The 16,499-nt window shown below is 41.6% G+C and overlaps 1 protein-coding gene across 2 annotated transcripts; it reads left to right on the top strand.

The window, feature by feature from the left end:
• The first annotated feature begins 1,841 nt into the window (after positions 1-1,841).
• Positions 1,842-5,812, top strand: LOC113116451 (uncharacterized). Of its 2 annotated transcripts, none has more exons than XM_026284629.1 (7): positions 1,842-2,774; positions 2,934-3,049; positions 3,152-3,283; positions 3,408-3,432; positions 3,536-3,607; positions 3,708-3,789; positions 3,922-5,812. In XM_026284629.1, exons 1-7 carry the CDS (start codon positions 2,642-2,644, stop codon positions 3,956-3,958), a joined length of 597 nt encoding a protein of 198 aa, XP_026140414.1. In that variant the 5' UTR covers positions 1,842-2,641; the 3' UTR covers positions 3,959-5,812. The 2 variants fall into 2 exon arrangements, with proteins under 2 accessions (XP_026140414.1, XP_026140413.1); XM_026284628.1 differs by having other exon boundaries at positions 1,864-2,774; positions 3,530-3,607.
• Positions 5,813-16,499: the final 10,687 nt, after the last annotated feature.

Below are 16,499 nucleotides of genomic sequence, written 5' to 3'. Positions count from 1 at the left end.
TTTCACAAGCTCTCAAATCGATTCGATTCGATTTTCTATAAGAGCTGTAATCGGGCCTTAAAAGTTAAGCCCGACATGTCCCGAGCCCGACAGGTACATTCAGATTGAAAGCTTTTTAAAAGCTCGAACCCATTTACAACCCAACATTATTCAAATGTATGCAGCACACAGCTCTTTTGCCTTTTGTCAGGAATGAGTCATTTATACATGGTTTAACATAATTTATACATGACTGACGTAATAGGCCACTTGGAAGTTTGAACAAAGAAAAAAAAAAGAAAAAAATCCTCTGTAACATCTTAACATCTCAGAACTCTATGTATAGGCTATAGGTATAGGCTCATTTAGCATATAAATAGGCCAACACACCAATAAAAACAAGTCTTTCTTAAAAAATTTAATTAAGATAAATTATAAATTAAGATGGGTAATTGGTAATATCGAAATTAAGATAAAGGCTCTACCGGATTTGCTTCACCATAGCAGCTGACATAATAAAATAACAATGCCAACATTAGCTTATATAGCCTACTCTGTCTACATTATGCATTTAAGACTCAAATAATATTTAGTTATTATTTGAAAAACATTTACTCACCAAGATAAGGTAAGGCCTAAGTGTTTTTGTGGAGGAAAATGATTGAATCCACTGTAGATGTCTTCAGCGCACTCGTGCGCTCACTGATGGTGCGTCATTATTCACTCATTATTCTCATTATAAACAAGGTCAAAACTTTTCCAAACCTCAGACTTTGCTTTAGTTGCTGGTGCTACCAAAACGTAATCCTTAGAAGCAAGCCTCCGTTTCAACTACTCAGCATACATTTTCGCATCTTTCTCGCGCTAATCGAAACACATTACATGACCGCTCATCTACTGCACAAGCCCTAGCCCGGCCCGATTTGTTCGATTGGCAATGGGCTTCTTCACACTGCCTGAACATGTGCAATTGTGCTTTTGAAGACAACTGACCTGTCCGCGCGGTTGTCTGCTCACACTCGGTACACACTCTCCGATGGCGATGTTTACATCAAGCCTACATAGTGGTCCATAGCGGACTCGCGGATGCAGAAAGTATAAGAGGCTTTAAGATTCAGTCTGTAAGACGAGAATGGGAGCATGACCTGACGCACATTGCAGAAAATGTGTTCAGCATATGGTGAGCCACGTTTGAATTCGTGAAGGAACCACTGCTTTAAACTGAATGAATGAATCATAGGTTTGCTGGTAACATCGCACAAGGCACATAGTGACATCTAGTGGAGAAGATTTGTAATTAGATTAACGCTAATCTTACCAATGTCTGAGGAAATAAATATGGAAAAAAATCGATTCATGGCCTTTGAGAATCGATTTTGAATCGACCACATTTTAAAAAACGATTAATCGAAAAATCTATTTTTTTTACCCAGCCCTACTGTGCATATCCAGAAAGGTAAGAAAAACATAATCAAAGTAGTCCTTGTGACATCAGAGGATCAGTTAAAATGTTTTGAAGCATTGAAAATACATTTTGGTCCAAAAATAGCAAAAACTACGACTTTATTCAGCATTCTCTTCCGTGTCTGTTGTGAGAGAGTTCAAAACAAAACAGTTTGTGATATCCGGTTCGCGAACTAATCATTTGATGTAACCGGATCTTGTTGAACCAGTTCACCCAATCGAACTGAATCGTTTTAAACGGCTCACGTCTCCAATACGCATTAATCCACAAATGACTTAAGCTGTTAACTTTTTTAATGTGGCTGACACTCCCTCTGAGTTCAAACAAACCAATGTCCTGGAGTAATTCATTTACTCAAACAGTACACTGACTGAACTGCTGTGAAGAGAGAACTGAAGATGAACACCGAGCCGAGCCAGATAATGAACAACAGACTGACTCGTTGAAAAAGGCCAATGTACCCTGCTGCACAGCTGAGGGATAGAAGTAGGCTACTAAAGAATCTATGCTCAAAAGACCACCGCAAAGACAGTGATAGTGTTGAAAAACTTTAGAGCACTCCTCGGGCTGAGGCTGTTTATATAGTGTATTAATTCAACAACAATATAATTATTATACAGCTATGTCCTCCTGTCAGTTTTGACCACAAATAACATAAGTGTGGATGCCAGTTGAACAATAGTGGAGGGTTATTAAAATGTCACATCATATAATTGATCATATCTGTCAAGACCAGGGTAGGTATAATGCAGACCGGAGATCTCCTAAACAGGGCATGTACTCCAAAATTGGGCAGAGCCTCCAAATTGGGGCGGGGTCACTTTTCATAAAGACTTTCAACATTTGCTGTCTTCAGCCAATTGTTACTGACTTACCTTTCCAAACAAAACTTAATAAATTGAACATCGTTTCTAGTTAATCTAAAATAAAATATGTTTTATAAATAAATGTTCACCATGAGAGCAGAGCCCATGTAGGTTTAGGGGTTAGCATTTTTTGTGGCATAGGAAACACATTGACTGACACAAATAATCAAATCTTCTGAACCAGCTGTAGGACTAATAGAGTGCCGAAGTTATGGCGTGTTTTTGTAGGAAGTCATGCCATAATTTCAGAGCTCCCCCACTCCGTCTGGGAGTGCCCGCCCCTAAATGAAGATCTCCGGTCTGCAGATACCCTTCTCACTCGCTTCGCTTGATGCTTCAGTGTGAGTTCTGCAGTGGCAGGAGCAGCACGTCAGTGACAGCGATGCTTCCGGGAGCACGTTTCACGTCAATACTGTTAGCATGCATTTTTACTCTTGGGAGGTGTTCGTCTGCGACATGTAAAGGTAAACGTTTTCCCCATTGTAACAAACATTTATTTGTTCATAAAATGTACGCATAGTGAATTCCTTACATTGATTTTTATTTAGCTTGAAACTCGCTAATTAATGTTAAAGGAATATAAAACGTCGTGCAATTAAACGGGGTTATGTATTACTCATCAGGATGCCCTAAAAATCAGGAAATACAGTGTGAGAGCCTGCGCTCGTCCCATGGATACACATACACGGTGCCACCGGGAATCCTATATGAAAACTGCGAACAAGGATGGTACTATCAGGTGGGAACGTTTGATGTTCTGGAGTTAGTTTTTATAGGCTCCAATTATCATTTAAACCAGTCAAATGTTTAGTAACTCATCGGTTTGCTGTTGTTTGTATAGAATGGGACGTTTATTGTCGACTCAACTCGGAATGGCGATAGAAATAGTTTACCGGTTGTAGTGGCTGTTACGCCTCACAATCTGACAGTCCGTGTCTGCGAGAACCTCCGGTGGGAACTTGACTGTGGCGAGGTATTAGCAATGAGTGTTTGTTTCATTTACACACAGATAAGACTGTCTGTGTGGATCTAAAAGCAGTGTTACTGCCGTTATTAGGACAGACCAGGTTTTAAATATTATTTTTCTTCTCTTTCAGTGTCGCTGTTGTATCAATTATACAAGTAAGCAGTTATGAAGCCTTACACCACACGTGCTCTCTAAACTAGTACTTTTCTGTGTGTTAAGTTGGCCTGTTCTTTTTCTTGTATTTGTCTGAAGTTACAGATTTGAAACATTCAGCAGCAATTGACCCCCTGCCAAGAAATAATACAACCGGGGATGAAAAAGATGGCAACGGTAAGGGTGATAGTTTTAAACCTTTAAAAGTCTGATATTTCACCTTAAAATCGAAAACTTCTATAATCTTCTGTTATCTTTTTACATGGGTATGCAACAGATTTACCTGGCTGGGGGATAATTTTAATCATAATCCTGGGTACTGTAGCTGTTTCTGCATTTATTTTTTTCATTGGAAAAAGGTGAGTGCCTTTTAGAAAGTTGGGTTTAATATGTAAAGATGATGCTGTCCTTCTATCCTATTAGAAAAAACAAATGATTTATTTATTTATTGATTGATTGATTGATTTATTATTTTTTTTATTTTATCACAGGGCAAAATGCTTCTATAAACCAAACACTGCACTTTAGTGGCGATGATTTGTGCCTTCAAGCAAATCACCTCAGGTTGCTCCAGAGGGACTGTGCTTGGAATACAGTACATGTTATATAAGCCACTTTGGTAAAAAAAAAAAAAAAAAAAAAATTATTACCAAAATAATCACTATCATACTTTCTTTCTTTTTTTTATTTCTTTTTCTTTATTTTCACAAACATTGCAGTTTTATAAGTTTTTAGCGTCTATATAACTTTTATGGATTGTAGAGCTTTGTGTGTGCTTTTTAATTCAGTGTAAACTTAAATTTGTCTGGTGCTTACATGACATATAGGACTATAGAAGACACGGACCATGAAATTAAGAAAAATTGCATAATCTAAAACAAATATTAATAATAACGATGAATTAGATTTTTATATATATTTGTATTATATATATATATATGTATATATACCATATACATAAATTTATACATAAAAAGTGTGTGTATATATAAATATATATTTATATATATGATTATTATGATTTTCCTTAAACGTGAATCAATGATGATACTTAATATAACAGAGATCTTTCTGAGTAGTATAAGTGAAGAAACTGAAGTATTTCAGAAGGGGGCGTGTTTGTATTATTTATATTCTTGAATTACCTTTTTTTTTATACTTTTATAAAGCTCATTAACTATATATAAATCTAGCATGGCACACAGATCTATATTTACTTTGGATAATGTTTAGACTGTAAACACCACTTCACTGCCCAAAGCCACGTTCACACTGACATCATTTCTGGAGATTGTTTCTTCTCTTGTAGGTGATCGTAATGTTCTCTTGTATCCTGTATCATGACATTGGTAATCAATTCATACATTTCTGTTTATTTGCATGAAGTTTTCATCAGAAATTGCAATCGTGATAAAAATGAATAATGTCTGTTTTGTCAGTGTGAACCCTCTCTAAAATCTTTGTGGAGCAAAGTATCTGTACAACCAGGGCAAGTATTTAAGTTGCCGCTGTGGAAGCACAATGCAATGAAATGCTGTGCCAATGAGTACACACATCTAATGGATTACTAGTTTAATCAAAAGAAAACTTATCAAAAGGGTACAGTAAGCTGGGATAGTAAACTCATTAAACTGCTCCTAAGCTGTGCATTCTTACCTTAAGGTATAGATAAAGCACAAAATAACTTTTGAAGATTCTGCCATTGACCTTTTTTACTTTTTTCCATAAAAAAGTATGTTGACAGTATGTATACACATAACTAATCAAATTGGTTTTATTGCTGTGTGCCAAGCTATATATGACAAATTACTCTTTATTTTGAATACTATTGATTTGTCTATACTGACTATCATTCCTTATAAATAAAGGATGCTGTTACACTTTCCATCAGTTTAACAGAAAAGGCTTAAGCCTAGTCCTAGACTAAAATGTAAGTCTGATCTGTTTCAACTAAAATGTGCCGTGACTGATCCTATCAGTGCCTTTTTATCTCGAGATGCACACCATTAATGTTTTTTTGTTTGTTTGCACATTTATAAAAAAAAATGCTTATGTCCTATTTGAACTATGGTCTAATCCTGGCTTAGTTCAACGTCATATTGTGTGTAATAATATGATATTGATAAATAAGTTTAGTGTCAGCTGTCATTGTATTGTGAGATTAAATTTCCACTTGTAGAGAATTATGCAAATTGTATAATATTTCTGTAATTAGCTGTGTAAGCATTAATGCGTCAATGTATTTTTATACATTACTTTTCATAATTTCATATTTTTCATATTTTGTTATTCAACCTTTTCAATCTTTTTTTTCTCCCTTGCTATCTAGCCATCTATCTTGTTGGATGGCTTTCTGATAATAAAATTTGATAAGACCTTCAATGTCTTGTGAAGTTTCTTTCTTGGTTTTACACTTTTTAAACTATTTAAATGTTTTCTTTTCTTTTGATATGTTGAGAAATGCAGAAATTAAAAATGCCTTACATTGACCATCTAACTCTATACATTTTAGCTGACTGTTTAAGCCAAATTTATTATTTATATCTCTACTCTTTAAAAATAATCGCTAGTGGCAGAAATCAAAATGTGCTTTACTTGTTTGTTAACTTTGGGCTTATGTTTAAACTTTTCATCTGACAGTGCCAAAGACTGTAATTATAAAAGACCGGAAACACTTTACCCTTTAGCTACGTTTGTTACTCTAGCCCCCCGTATTATCATAAATCAAAACCATGTATTGCATACTGTATGAAGACTGTGCTTTAACCTTAAGGATTACATTAATTATGAACTGTGTGAACATCATACACTGTAGTTCCCTCTTTTTGTGTGTGTGTGTGTGGGGGGGGAGGGGGTTATGGGGAGTTATCAAAATAAATGTTAGTCTTTATTGTCCCTACGTCCATAACATTAGTACTGGTCCAAGTGAAACAAATCTGTATGTTTTGATGTTCTGGTACAGAAAATTAGCAAGAGTTCCTAATGGGCCTCACCAAATTACTTAAGGACACTTTCTCAAGTCAACAGGGTCAACACTTACATTACTACAATGTTTATGTAATGGGATAAGGCATGGTGAGGGAGTTGAGTCACTTTACATAGATTAAGTGTGTTTACTGGCAATACATGATGGACATTTTATGAAGAGAGAAGACAAAATAACTTCACTTTAAATTGTTTGGGCAATGCCTGTGAATTATATAACATGTATATATATATATATATATTGTTCTGTGGTCTGCAATTATCTGTCAGAGGAAGGACATTTACTGCAGAAATAGAGAGTTCTTCTTTTGAAAGCAAGCTGTTTAAAATAATGGGTAAGCTTTTTGAACAATACTGAATTTTCTACATTTCTATCTACTAGTTTCCCCTCAAAACATAATTATGAAATAAGAATGTGGAATTATGGAACAAGGTGTAGTCCTTACAGTCTCCTTTGAGAGGATGTTGTTTGTCAGTAATCCTCAAATACAGTTAAACTGAGAAGACAACAGTACTCTCTCGAGTGAATCAGGCTAATTGAATTTGGTTAAACCTGCAGTAGAATTGTCAGAAGTCCACACCACACATTTGTTTGTGCATCCTCATGGGGACTTTCCATTGCCTTCTGTTTATTTGGCTGAGCTAATTATATATCCTCTCCAATTATTAAGTGGTATTATCAGAACTGCTTTGACCAAAAATATGGTTCTCTGATACCAGAATGTTATGCAACATAATGTTAATGACATTTTACTTTTTTACCCAAATATTTATCCATAAACTCTCTTCAGTGTCACATAGAACAACAAAAGAAATATGAATGTTTTGTGACAGCAGGCCTCTACTAGATCTTGTTTGTTGATGAGTTTTATAGCAGAATAAAAAGATGTCCATTAAAGTGTTTTGTCTTTGTTTTATTTGTTACCTTCTTCCAGCCAATGAGAGGAACCAAGTTACTTATAAACACACAGAAACATGACACAGGACCAAAAAAAAAAAAAAAAAGATCACCATCAACAATTGTATTGTGGAATTTTCCACTCCTTCTCAATAGTGATAGAACGACCTCTTATTTATTAGCTCAGAATTTCACTCTCAATAAATTAAAAAGACACTAATTTGTAATGGCATAATGTAAACATGGTAATATATGAGTGGAGTACTGGGTCTGTCAACATTGTTGAATGAGTGCTGTATAATGAAACAGGAAAAGCCTAACAATGGAACAGACTGATAAACAAAACTAAAGCAGACTAAACAGATTACAAATTCAAGCATGAAATAATTTTAATTGTTTACTAATGGCAGAGCCAGAGGGGTGCACCCCAAAATGTAATTTGCTATTAGAAATGTTGTGTGTGTATATATATATATATATATATATATATATATATATATATATATATATATATATATATATATATATATATATGTATGTGTGTGTGTGTATATATATATATATATATATATATATATATATATATATATATATATATATATTTATATATTTATATATAACCTACAGCAGGTTGGCCTTTGGAGACTAGTAGAAGTTTATTCAATAACTCAAAACTAACAAAACAAAAGTAGCACTTCCAGCGCATTCACACAATATCAGAGCAGTGTGCATGAGTCTCCTGCCTTGTCTAAATACAGGTTTTTGCGGTTTTTGCACTCGATCACTTGACGACGACTATGACGCATTTCCTGTATTTTGACCAAGTGTTTGAGTGAGAATGTAGACCACAAGTCCATTACCTGATGGGACACATTTATATATTTTTTAATATAACTCATATTGTGTTCGTCTGAAAGAAAAAAACTTAAACACCTAGGATGGTTGAGGGTGAATAAACTGGAACAGAATGAATAATTGACAATTGTCAATAATGTTTGTAACTGCACTTGCTTCTCTGGACACTGTCCCAGTAACAGCAACTGCCAAAGTGTGTGAAAAAAAACAATGCTTTGCAAATGTTTTAAAGGGTTAGTTCACCCAAAAAGGAAAATTATGTCATTAATGACACATTAATGACGACCCTCGTGTCGTTCCAAACCCTTAAGACTTTTTAAGATATTTAAAAAATTACAAAAGAAGAAAACCACAATGAAAAAAAAAAAAGAGGTGCACAAATTTAACAGGCTCTTCAAATATGCTTCATTATTTGATAATGTTTTTCAAAGATTTGTTTTTGCTAATCGTGGATTTTGAATGCATTGCCAAAAATTTCGCTTTATATTACCTTTTTTTGTAAAATTGTGCCAAAATTATGTCGACATGCTGTCTGTCTATGTGTCGTCTCAACTTACTCCTGTCATCTTTCCTTGTCGTTTGACTGTTGTCTTGCGTGTCAATGCTGCATGTGTCATGACTATGTGTCATTTCCCTCTGTCGGTACTATGTGTCGTCTTCCATGTTGTTTCTATGTGTCGTTTCCCTCTTTCGTTACTAGGTGTCGTCGTTGCTATGCATCGTTTCCCTCTGTCATTACTATGTGTCGTCTTCCATGTCGTTCCTATGCGTCATTTCCCTCTGTCGTTACTACGACTATTTATACTGAGGTCTGAGGATGTCCTAAAATGTACACCGTACACATAGTAACGACAGAGGGGAATGACACATAGCAACGACGCATAGCATAGACATGGAAGACGACAAATAGTAACGAAAGAGGGAAACGACACATAGCAACAACATGGAAGACGACACATAGTAACGACAGAGGGAAACGACGCATAGTCATGACACATGCAGCTTTGACACGCAAGACGACACAGTCAAACGACAAGGAAAGGTGACAGGAGTAAGTTGAGACGACACATAGCATAGACAGCCAACATGTCGACATAATTTTGGCACAAATGGAACCTCATACTTTTAAGAAATATATTTTTTGATAAACAAACGTCTAAGGTTACGTATGTAACCCTGGTTCCTCGAAGGAACGAGACGCTGCGTCGAGAACGATTGGGGAACGCGTCCAGCGTGACATCTCTGAATAATATGTATAATCAGTCCAAAGGAAGGGCGAGACGTCATAGGCGGGTGACGTCAGAGACCAGGAAGCATAAAAGCAGGAGAGGCACAGCCGGCCCCAGCCTCAAAGGATGAAGCAAGCGCCAGCCAGAGATGCCGGAAGTGTGGCACTGCGACGCAGCGTCTCGTTCCTTCGAGGAACCAGGGTTACATACGTAACCTTAGACGTTCCTCTTCAGGAACTCGAGCTGCGTCGAGAACGATTGGGGAATGAGAATGCCCACGCCGCCAGACTTACAAATCTCTGCCAGTGTGGGAAACTGCACAGCTAGGACGAGAGAACAGAGGGGCCTGGAGCGGCTCGTAAATCTAGACCGTAAAATCTTACGAAGGTCAAGGGCGTGGACCACCCCGCAGCCTCGCAGATGTCACGCATAGAGACACCTGCTAGGAAGGCCTTGGAGGCCGCCACACTTCTAGTGGAGTGAGCCTTGACCCCCAGGAGAGGGGAGATCAGAGGACTCGAGGCTTAGGACAGCATTCTGATCACCGCTTAGCATAAGCTTCTACTGGCCGGTGGCCTCAGCCTCAGCACACCATGGAGGAAACATGTAACCAGAGGGTTTCTGCTCACTGACTGGCCACCGAGAGGGGCGTGGTAGGCCACCATGGCCGCCACGTAGACCTTCAAGGTGGAGTGGGTCAACCCTGCGGAGAGCCTGCAGGAACTCCAGCACTGTACCATCCGGGCAGTTAACTGGGTCGAGCTGGCGGTCTCCGCACCAAGAAGTGAAAAGCTTCCACTTCAAGGCATACAGTTTCCTCATTGAGGGAGCTCTGGATTGGAGAACGGTCTTACAACCTCGGTTGAGAGACCGGAAGCTAAGAGTTGTGCCTCCTCAGAGACAACACCTACAGCCTCTAAGCTCCATGCGGGGGCGCACCCTCCGCCTGCGAGAGGAGATCTCTCCTGACGGGAACCTCCCATGGAGTGCCATCAAAAAGAGAAATCAGGCCCAGGAACCATACCCGGCCCGTCCAGAACGGGGCTACTAACAGCAGCCGGACTCCGTCCCGGCACACTCTCTCCAGAACTCCCAAGAGCAGAGCAATCGGGGGAAAATGTACAGATGAAGCCTCGGCCATGTCGTGTACCATGGCGTCCAGCCCCAGTGGAGCTGGATGAGTCAGAGGAAGCCAGAGGGGACAGTGCGATGTCTCTCGAGTCGCAAACAGATCCACCCGAGTCTGGCCAACATTTCCAACTCTGCTTCATCACCTCAGTGTGAAGCCGCCATTCCCCGGGCCTCGGCCCCTGCTCAACAGGATGTCTGCTCCCATATTAAGATGCCCAGGAATGTGAACTGCTCTGAGCAAGAGGAATTCGTCCTGGGCCCACACAAGGATCTGGTACGCTAGTTGTATAAACGGGGTGAGTGCAGACCTCCTTGGTGGTTGATGTAAGAGACCACCGCTGTGTTGTCGGTGCGCACCAACACATTGTGACCTCTTAGGTCTGGGAGAAATTAACGAAGTGCACGAAGCACGGCCAGCATCTCCAGGCAGTTTATGTGCCATGTCAGATGGCGACCACTCCACAGACCACGGGCAGGGTGGCCACTCATGACCACACCCCAGCGGGTGAGGGACGCATCCGTCGCTAGCATCACGCGGCGACAAGGAGCTCCTAGCACCAGGCCCTGGGACAAGAACCAAGGATTCCTCCACATTTCCAAGGCACATATGCAGTGCCGCGTGACCTTTAGCATGCAAAGTTGGTTTCCCCTCAGGGAGAACCCCTTGGTCTTGAGCCACCACTGTAGGGGTCTCATGTACAGCAGGCCAATAGTATTCACGTTGGACGCAGCTGCCATCAGACCCAGCAATCTCTGTGACTGCTTGACAGTGAGTGACCGGCCTTCTCACACTCTCGCGACTGCAGTGAGGATCGACTTGATCCGAGCAGGTGACATACGTGCCTGCATCGTGGTCGAATCCCACACCATGCCCAGATAAGTGGTTCTCTGAACTGGAGAAAGCACACTTTCCTTGGCGTTAAGTCTTAACCCCAGCTCTTTCATGTGAGCGAGAACGACACCTCGGTGCCGACCCGTCATCTGCTAAAATTGAGCTGATATCAACCAATCGTCAATGTGGTTGAGTCGTGAAAGTGTGGGGTGAGAGTGCAAGGCCAGTGGAAGATCCTTATTGGTAGGCTTTTGCCCCCAAAAGCAAACCTCAGGAACTTCCGATGAAGAAGGATGGAGATAAGTGCATCTTTTGATAGATCGTGACACACGAGTCCTCGGACTTGGCCTGTGCAGGTGTGCTAAACTTCAGTCCCCTGACTTAGAGGTTCAAAGCACAGATCTAGAAAAGGACACAACACCTCATCCTTCCTCGGAGCAGTGAAGGACCGGCTGTAGGACCCGGACTCTGCAACCCAAGGAGGGACCACCTCGATGGTCTCCATCCTCAGAGAGAGTCTACTTCTGTTCCATTACCAAAGCCTGCTTGGGGCCCACCAGAACTGGATTCTGTGGCCTCTCACTACAGTGTGCAGGACCCACTGAGACACATTTGGCAGTAGTTTTCACACTGCAATATAGTCTACTAAGGGAATCAGCCTCTCAAGACTGATCTCTGGTTGCATCAGAGCAATAAGCTCGGTGCCCTGAAGCGGCGCACCGGCAGGAGACGGCCGAACTAGCTGCTCTGGAAACCTCCCAGGAGGTCGCGAGCCTCTTAGCACCGCTACGTTTCCGGGCGGTAACTGAGAGAAGCGCTCGCTGGAGACCGCTGTGCCCTGGAACACCGGCAGGGTTGGCAGATCGATCTCCTGAGGGCACTGAGGAGAGACGGGCACCATGTAATGCGGTGTACACCGCTCTTCCCCAGAGGGGCCTGCCCTCCGAGGTCTTGAGCCGCAGCATCAGGACTATCATAACTGAAGTCTCCTAAAAACGACGGTCCTCAGACCCATATCGTCTGTCAGGAAGACTAGACCAGAGCCTGCTCGGGGCAGGACCCCGTGAAGTACACTTGGCAGGGGCTCCCACACCGCCATGTGACCTCCTAAGGGAACCAGTCTCACGAGACTGGCCTCTGGTGCGCCTAGAGTCACTAGCTCGGTGCCTTGAAGCGGTGGACCGGCAGGGGATGACCGTACTAGCTGCTCTAGAGACCTCCGTAGAGGTAGCGAGCCTCTCAGCACCGCAACGTTTCCGGGCGGTAACTGAGAGAAGCACTCGCCGGAGATCGCTGCGCCCTGGAACAACGGCAGGGTTGGCAGAATGATCTCCTGAGGGCACTGAGGAGAGACGGGCACCGTGAAATGTGGTGTACACCACTCTTCCCCAGAGGGAGCTGGCCCTCAAAACGTCCTAGGCGTCAGGACGTTATGATGAAGGCTATCCAGCGAAAACAACAGTCCGTAGAACTGCTTTCCACTAGAAGCCTTCGGCCTGGGAGCGCCACTTTGACTCTAGCGTCTGCGGAGTACAAAAGTGACACCCCCGGCACGTGGGGCTGGAACACTTTGGGACTGCTCCGCCCAGCAGCCCCTGACCGCCTCAACCTCCTCAGAGGAAGAGCGGTACACACGTGTTCTCACAAAAGAAATCACATCCCTAGAGCCCCTGTACATCTAATTTCACATAGTCAGATAAATATGTCATTTTATTCCTTAGAATTAAATGTAGTCAGCAACCAGACTAGTCAACGCGATCTGGTGTAGAAAAAATCACATAAAAATGAAACCATGTAATACACGCGTTGCCTCGGCAGCGCTCATGTCTTTTTTATATATATATATTATTTTATGCTACTCAGTCACACAAATAACATAAATCTCCTCAGAGAAATATGGATGCTGCAGCGAGCTGTCTCAGAGGGTGAAGAAACTGCAGAGCTGGTTTCCAAGCCTCGAGAATGAGCTCTAGATCGTGAACACGGGTGGAGATAGGACGAGCCGTCTCCAACCCGTTCGCCAGATCATGTGCGATTCCTGCTATCGCGGTCGCCGCCGTGCCTCAGCAACAGCGAGACTGCGACCGCAAGATCGCATGCACGGACACACTCCTCAGAGCGTGCCCGGCGAGAGAGCATGCAGCAGCAGCAGCAGCGAGCTGTCTCAGAGGGCGAAAGAACCGCAGCGCTGGTTTCCAGGCCTCGAGCACGAGCTCTAGATCTAGTGTACACGGGCGGAGATAGGACGAACCGTCTCCAACCCGTTCGCCAGATCATGTGCGATTCCTGCTATTGCGGTCGCCGCCGTGCCTCAGCACCAGCGACCGCAGGATCGCATGCACGGACACACTCCTCAGAGCGTGCCCGGCGAGAGCGGAGCGCTTTACAGTGAGAAAAAGCACAGTCAGCCCCCCGAGAGCTGACTGCGCGAGCTCCACTCTTTATTAATGCTGCTTATGTTAATATTAGGCATAACATGCTTGTGTAACTGGTGCTTGTGTGACTGGTGCTTGTTTGACTGGCAAGCTCATCGACGCCTATCCACATCAATCTCCTCAGAGAAAGACAGGCAGCGCCGTCGCGCCCTCTCATCGGGGAGAAAGTACCGCAAACGCGGGCTTCCGACCACCGAGAGCGGGCGCCGGATCTGGTGGCTAAGAAAGAAGATAGGGACTTGCCCGTCTTACATTCCTTCCAGCAGATCCGAAAGCGAGTCCCGCGAGCACAACCACCGTTTTGCCTCGGCGAAAACGGGACTGACACCGCGAGAAACGCCAGTGAAAGCTCTCTCCTCAAAGAGAGCCTTCTGAGAGTGAAGCAAAGGCTCGCATCGCAGCCGTCAACTCCCTCGAGAGCTGACACTGCGCGCTTCACTCTCAAGCAGACAACACACGAGCTGCGTGTGTCCCTACCCTTTTTTTTTTGGCAGGGAAAAACACACAGCCTGAGCGCTGCCTGCTCTCGCCCAAAACTTCTCTTGATTGAAGCTTTGACAATGGAGTTTATCAGTGGACAAACGACACTAAATAAGACTCACAAACAAATAGTGGCTGACACACACACACACAGAGCGCTTGCTGAAGACACAAGGCTGGGGCCGGCTGTGCCTCTCCTGCTTTTATGCTTCCTGGTCTCTGACGTCACCCGCCTATGACGTCTCGCCCTTCCTTTGGACTGATTATACATATTATTCAGAAACGTCACGCTGGACGCGTTCCCCAATCGTTCTCGACGCAGCTCGAGTTCCTGAAGAGGAACCTAAACTGGCTATGTCCTTGCTGGAGTGTAATGTGATTTGTGTCATGTGCAGGTGCGATGGATTGCGTACAAACCGATAGGGTGTCAGAATGGTATGTTCTCATCCAACCACAATCAAATTAACTACATCCGGATGGCGCGATTTGTCTGATAGGTTTTATTTTATTTTTTTTGAATGATGACAAGCCGGAATGTAAACAAGCTGAAAGGAAATAGCAGTAACGAAGCTATTTTTAAAATGTAAGGAATAGAAAGTACAGATACTTGCGTGAAAATGTAAGGAGTAGAAGTAAAAAGTCGGCTGAAAAATAATTACTCAAGTAAAGTATATACCCCAAATTTCTACTTAAGTAATGTAACGAAGTATTTGTATTTCATTACTTGACACCTCTGAAAAAGAGCAATGATATATAAGTGCTATAACAAGTCTCAGTTAGCTTAATACAATACATGTAGCAAAGGCTTTTAAATAATATAATAAATAAAAAGAAATCAGATAGAATAGAAAAAGAATAGAGCAAGCTAGTGTTAGAGGTCTTTACATATATATATATATATATATATATATATATATATATATATATATATATATATATACACAGTACAGACCAAAAGTTTGGACACACCTTCTCATTCAAAGAGTTTTCTTTATTTTCATGACTATGAAAAATGTACCGAACGAATCAGTTCGGTTACGATGCGGTGTATGTTAGTCTGCTTCACACTGAATCACACATGCTCCTCGATTCTTGAATTTGACGTGTCTGACAGAAACGGTTCTTGATTCAAGAACGAGTCAATGTTTCGTTCATTATCTGGCTCGGCTCGGTGTTCATCTTCAGTTCTCTCTTCACAGCAGTTCGCGAACCGGATATCAGAAACTGCTTTGTTTTGAACTCTCTCTCACAACAGACACGGAAGAGAAGACAATGCTGAATCAAGTCGTAGTATTTCCTATTTTTGGACCAAAATGTATTTTTTTACGGGTTTGGAACGTCATGAGGGTTGGGTTATTATTTACATAATTTTCCTTTTTGGGTGAACTAACCCTTTAACAACCTAATTTGCTCCTACTGGCCAAGATACCTATGGAAGCATATGGGTAGCATTATTCAATTTGGGATGTAATATGCAAAATGACAATGTAATATGTAAAATGGCAATGCATTTCTGTATTTACATTTACATTTTCCAATACATTTGTGCAACGTTTGGTGCAAAATGAAAATGAAAATTAAATTACATAATTTTCATTTGCCATTTCCTACACCAGTTTTATTATGTAAAATGAATATTAATTTTAACGCTTTATAAGTTGCAAAATTTAAATGAAAATGTATTACAGCAATTATTAGATATGTCTAACATGTTCAAGCAAAAACTGTGGCAAAATGATCATTTAAATGCTATTTTTCTTAAATGCATTAACACTCACAGTCAAGACACTTACGATTGCATTTTCATTCAATGTCCCGCAATGAATGTAGCAAAATTCAAAGTGCACATTGAAAATGCATTCCGAGCCGATCACATCTCCGCCCCCTCCAATCAATCACTGCGTGAACAAGGCGGGGCTTACAGAAGTTCAAGAGACTCAAGTGAGAGAAAATGGACAAGACAGTTGGCCCGTGTACGTTTTGATCATTTCGGTTTATGGCTTCAATATTTCATTCGCACTTGTGGGCTGAGCTGAAACGCTGCTTTCATCTGATTGGTCGAATCGCTCCACTTTCAGCTTGGTCTTTTTATTCTTTGAGGCAGAATAAGAGTCAGTGCGAGTGAAGCACTGTAATGTCTGAAACCACCACTCACTGTTAATTAGCATAATATTTGAATCAGATGTAGCTGGGCACATAATTCGTGCTGTCGAGACCTGCAAAT

This window comes from Carassius auratus, chromosome 16 (genome assembly GCF_003368295.1).
Source record: "Carassius auratus strain Wakin chromosome 16, ASM336829v1, whole genome shotgun sequence".
NCBI classification, from domain to species: domain Eukaryota; kingdom Metazoa; phylum Chordata; class Actinopteri; order Cypriniformes; family Cyprinidae; genus Carassius; species Carassius auratus.
This window is presented reverse-complemented; position numbering and strand designations above follow the sequence as displayed.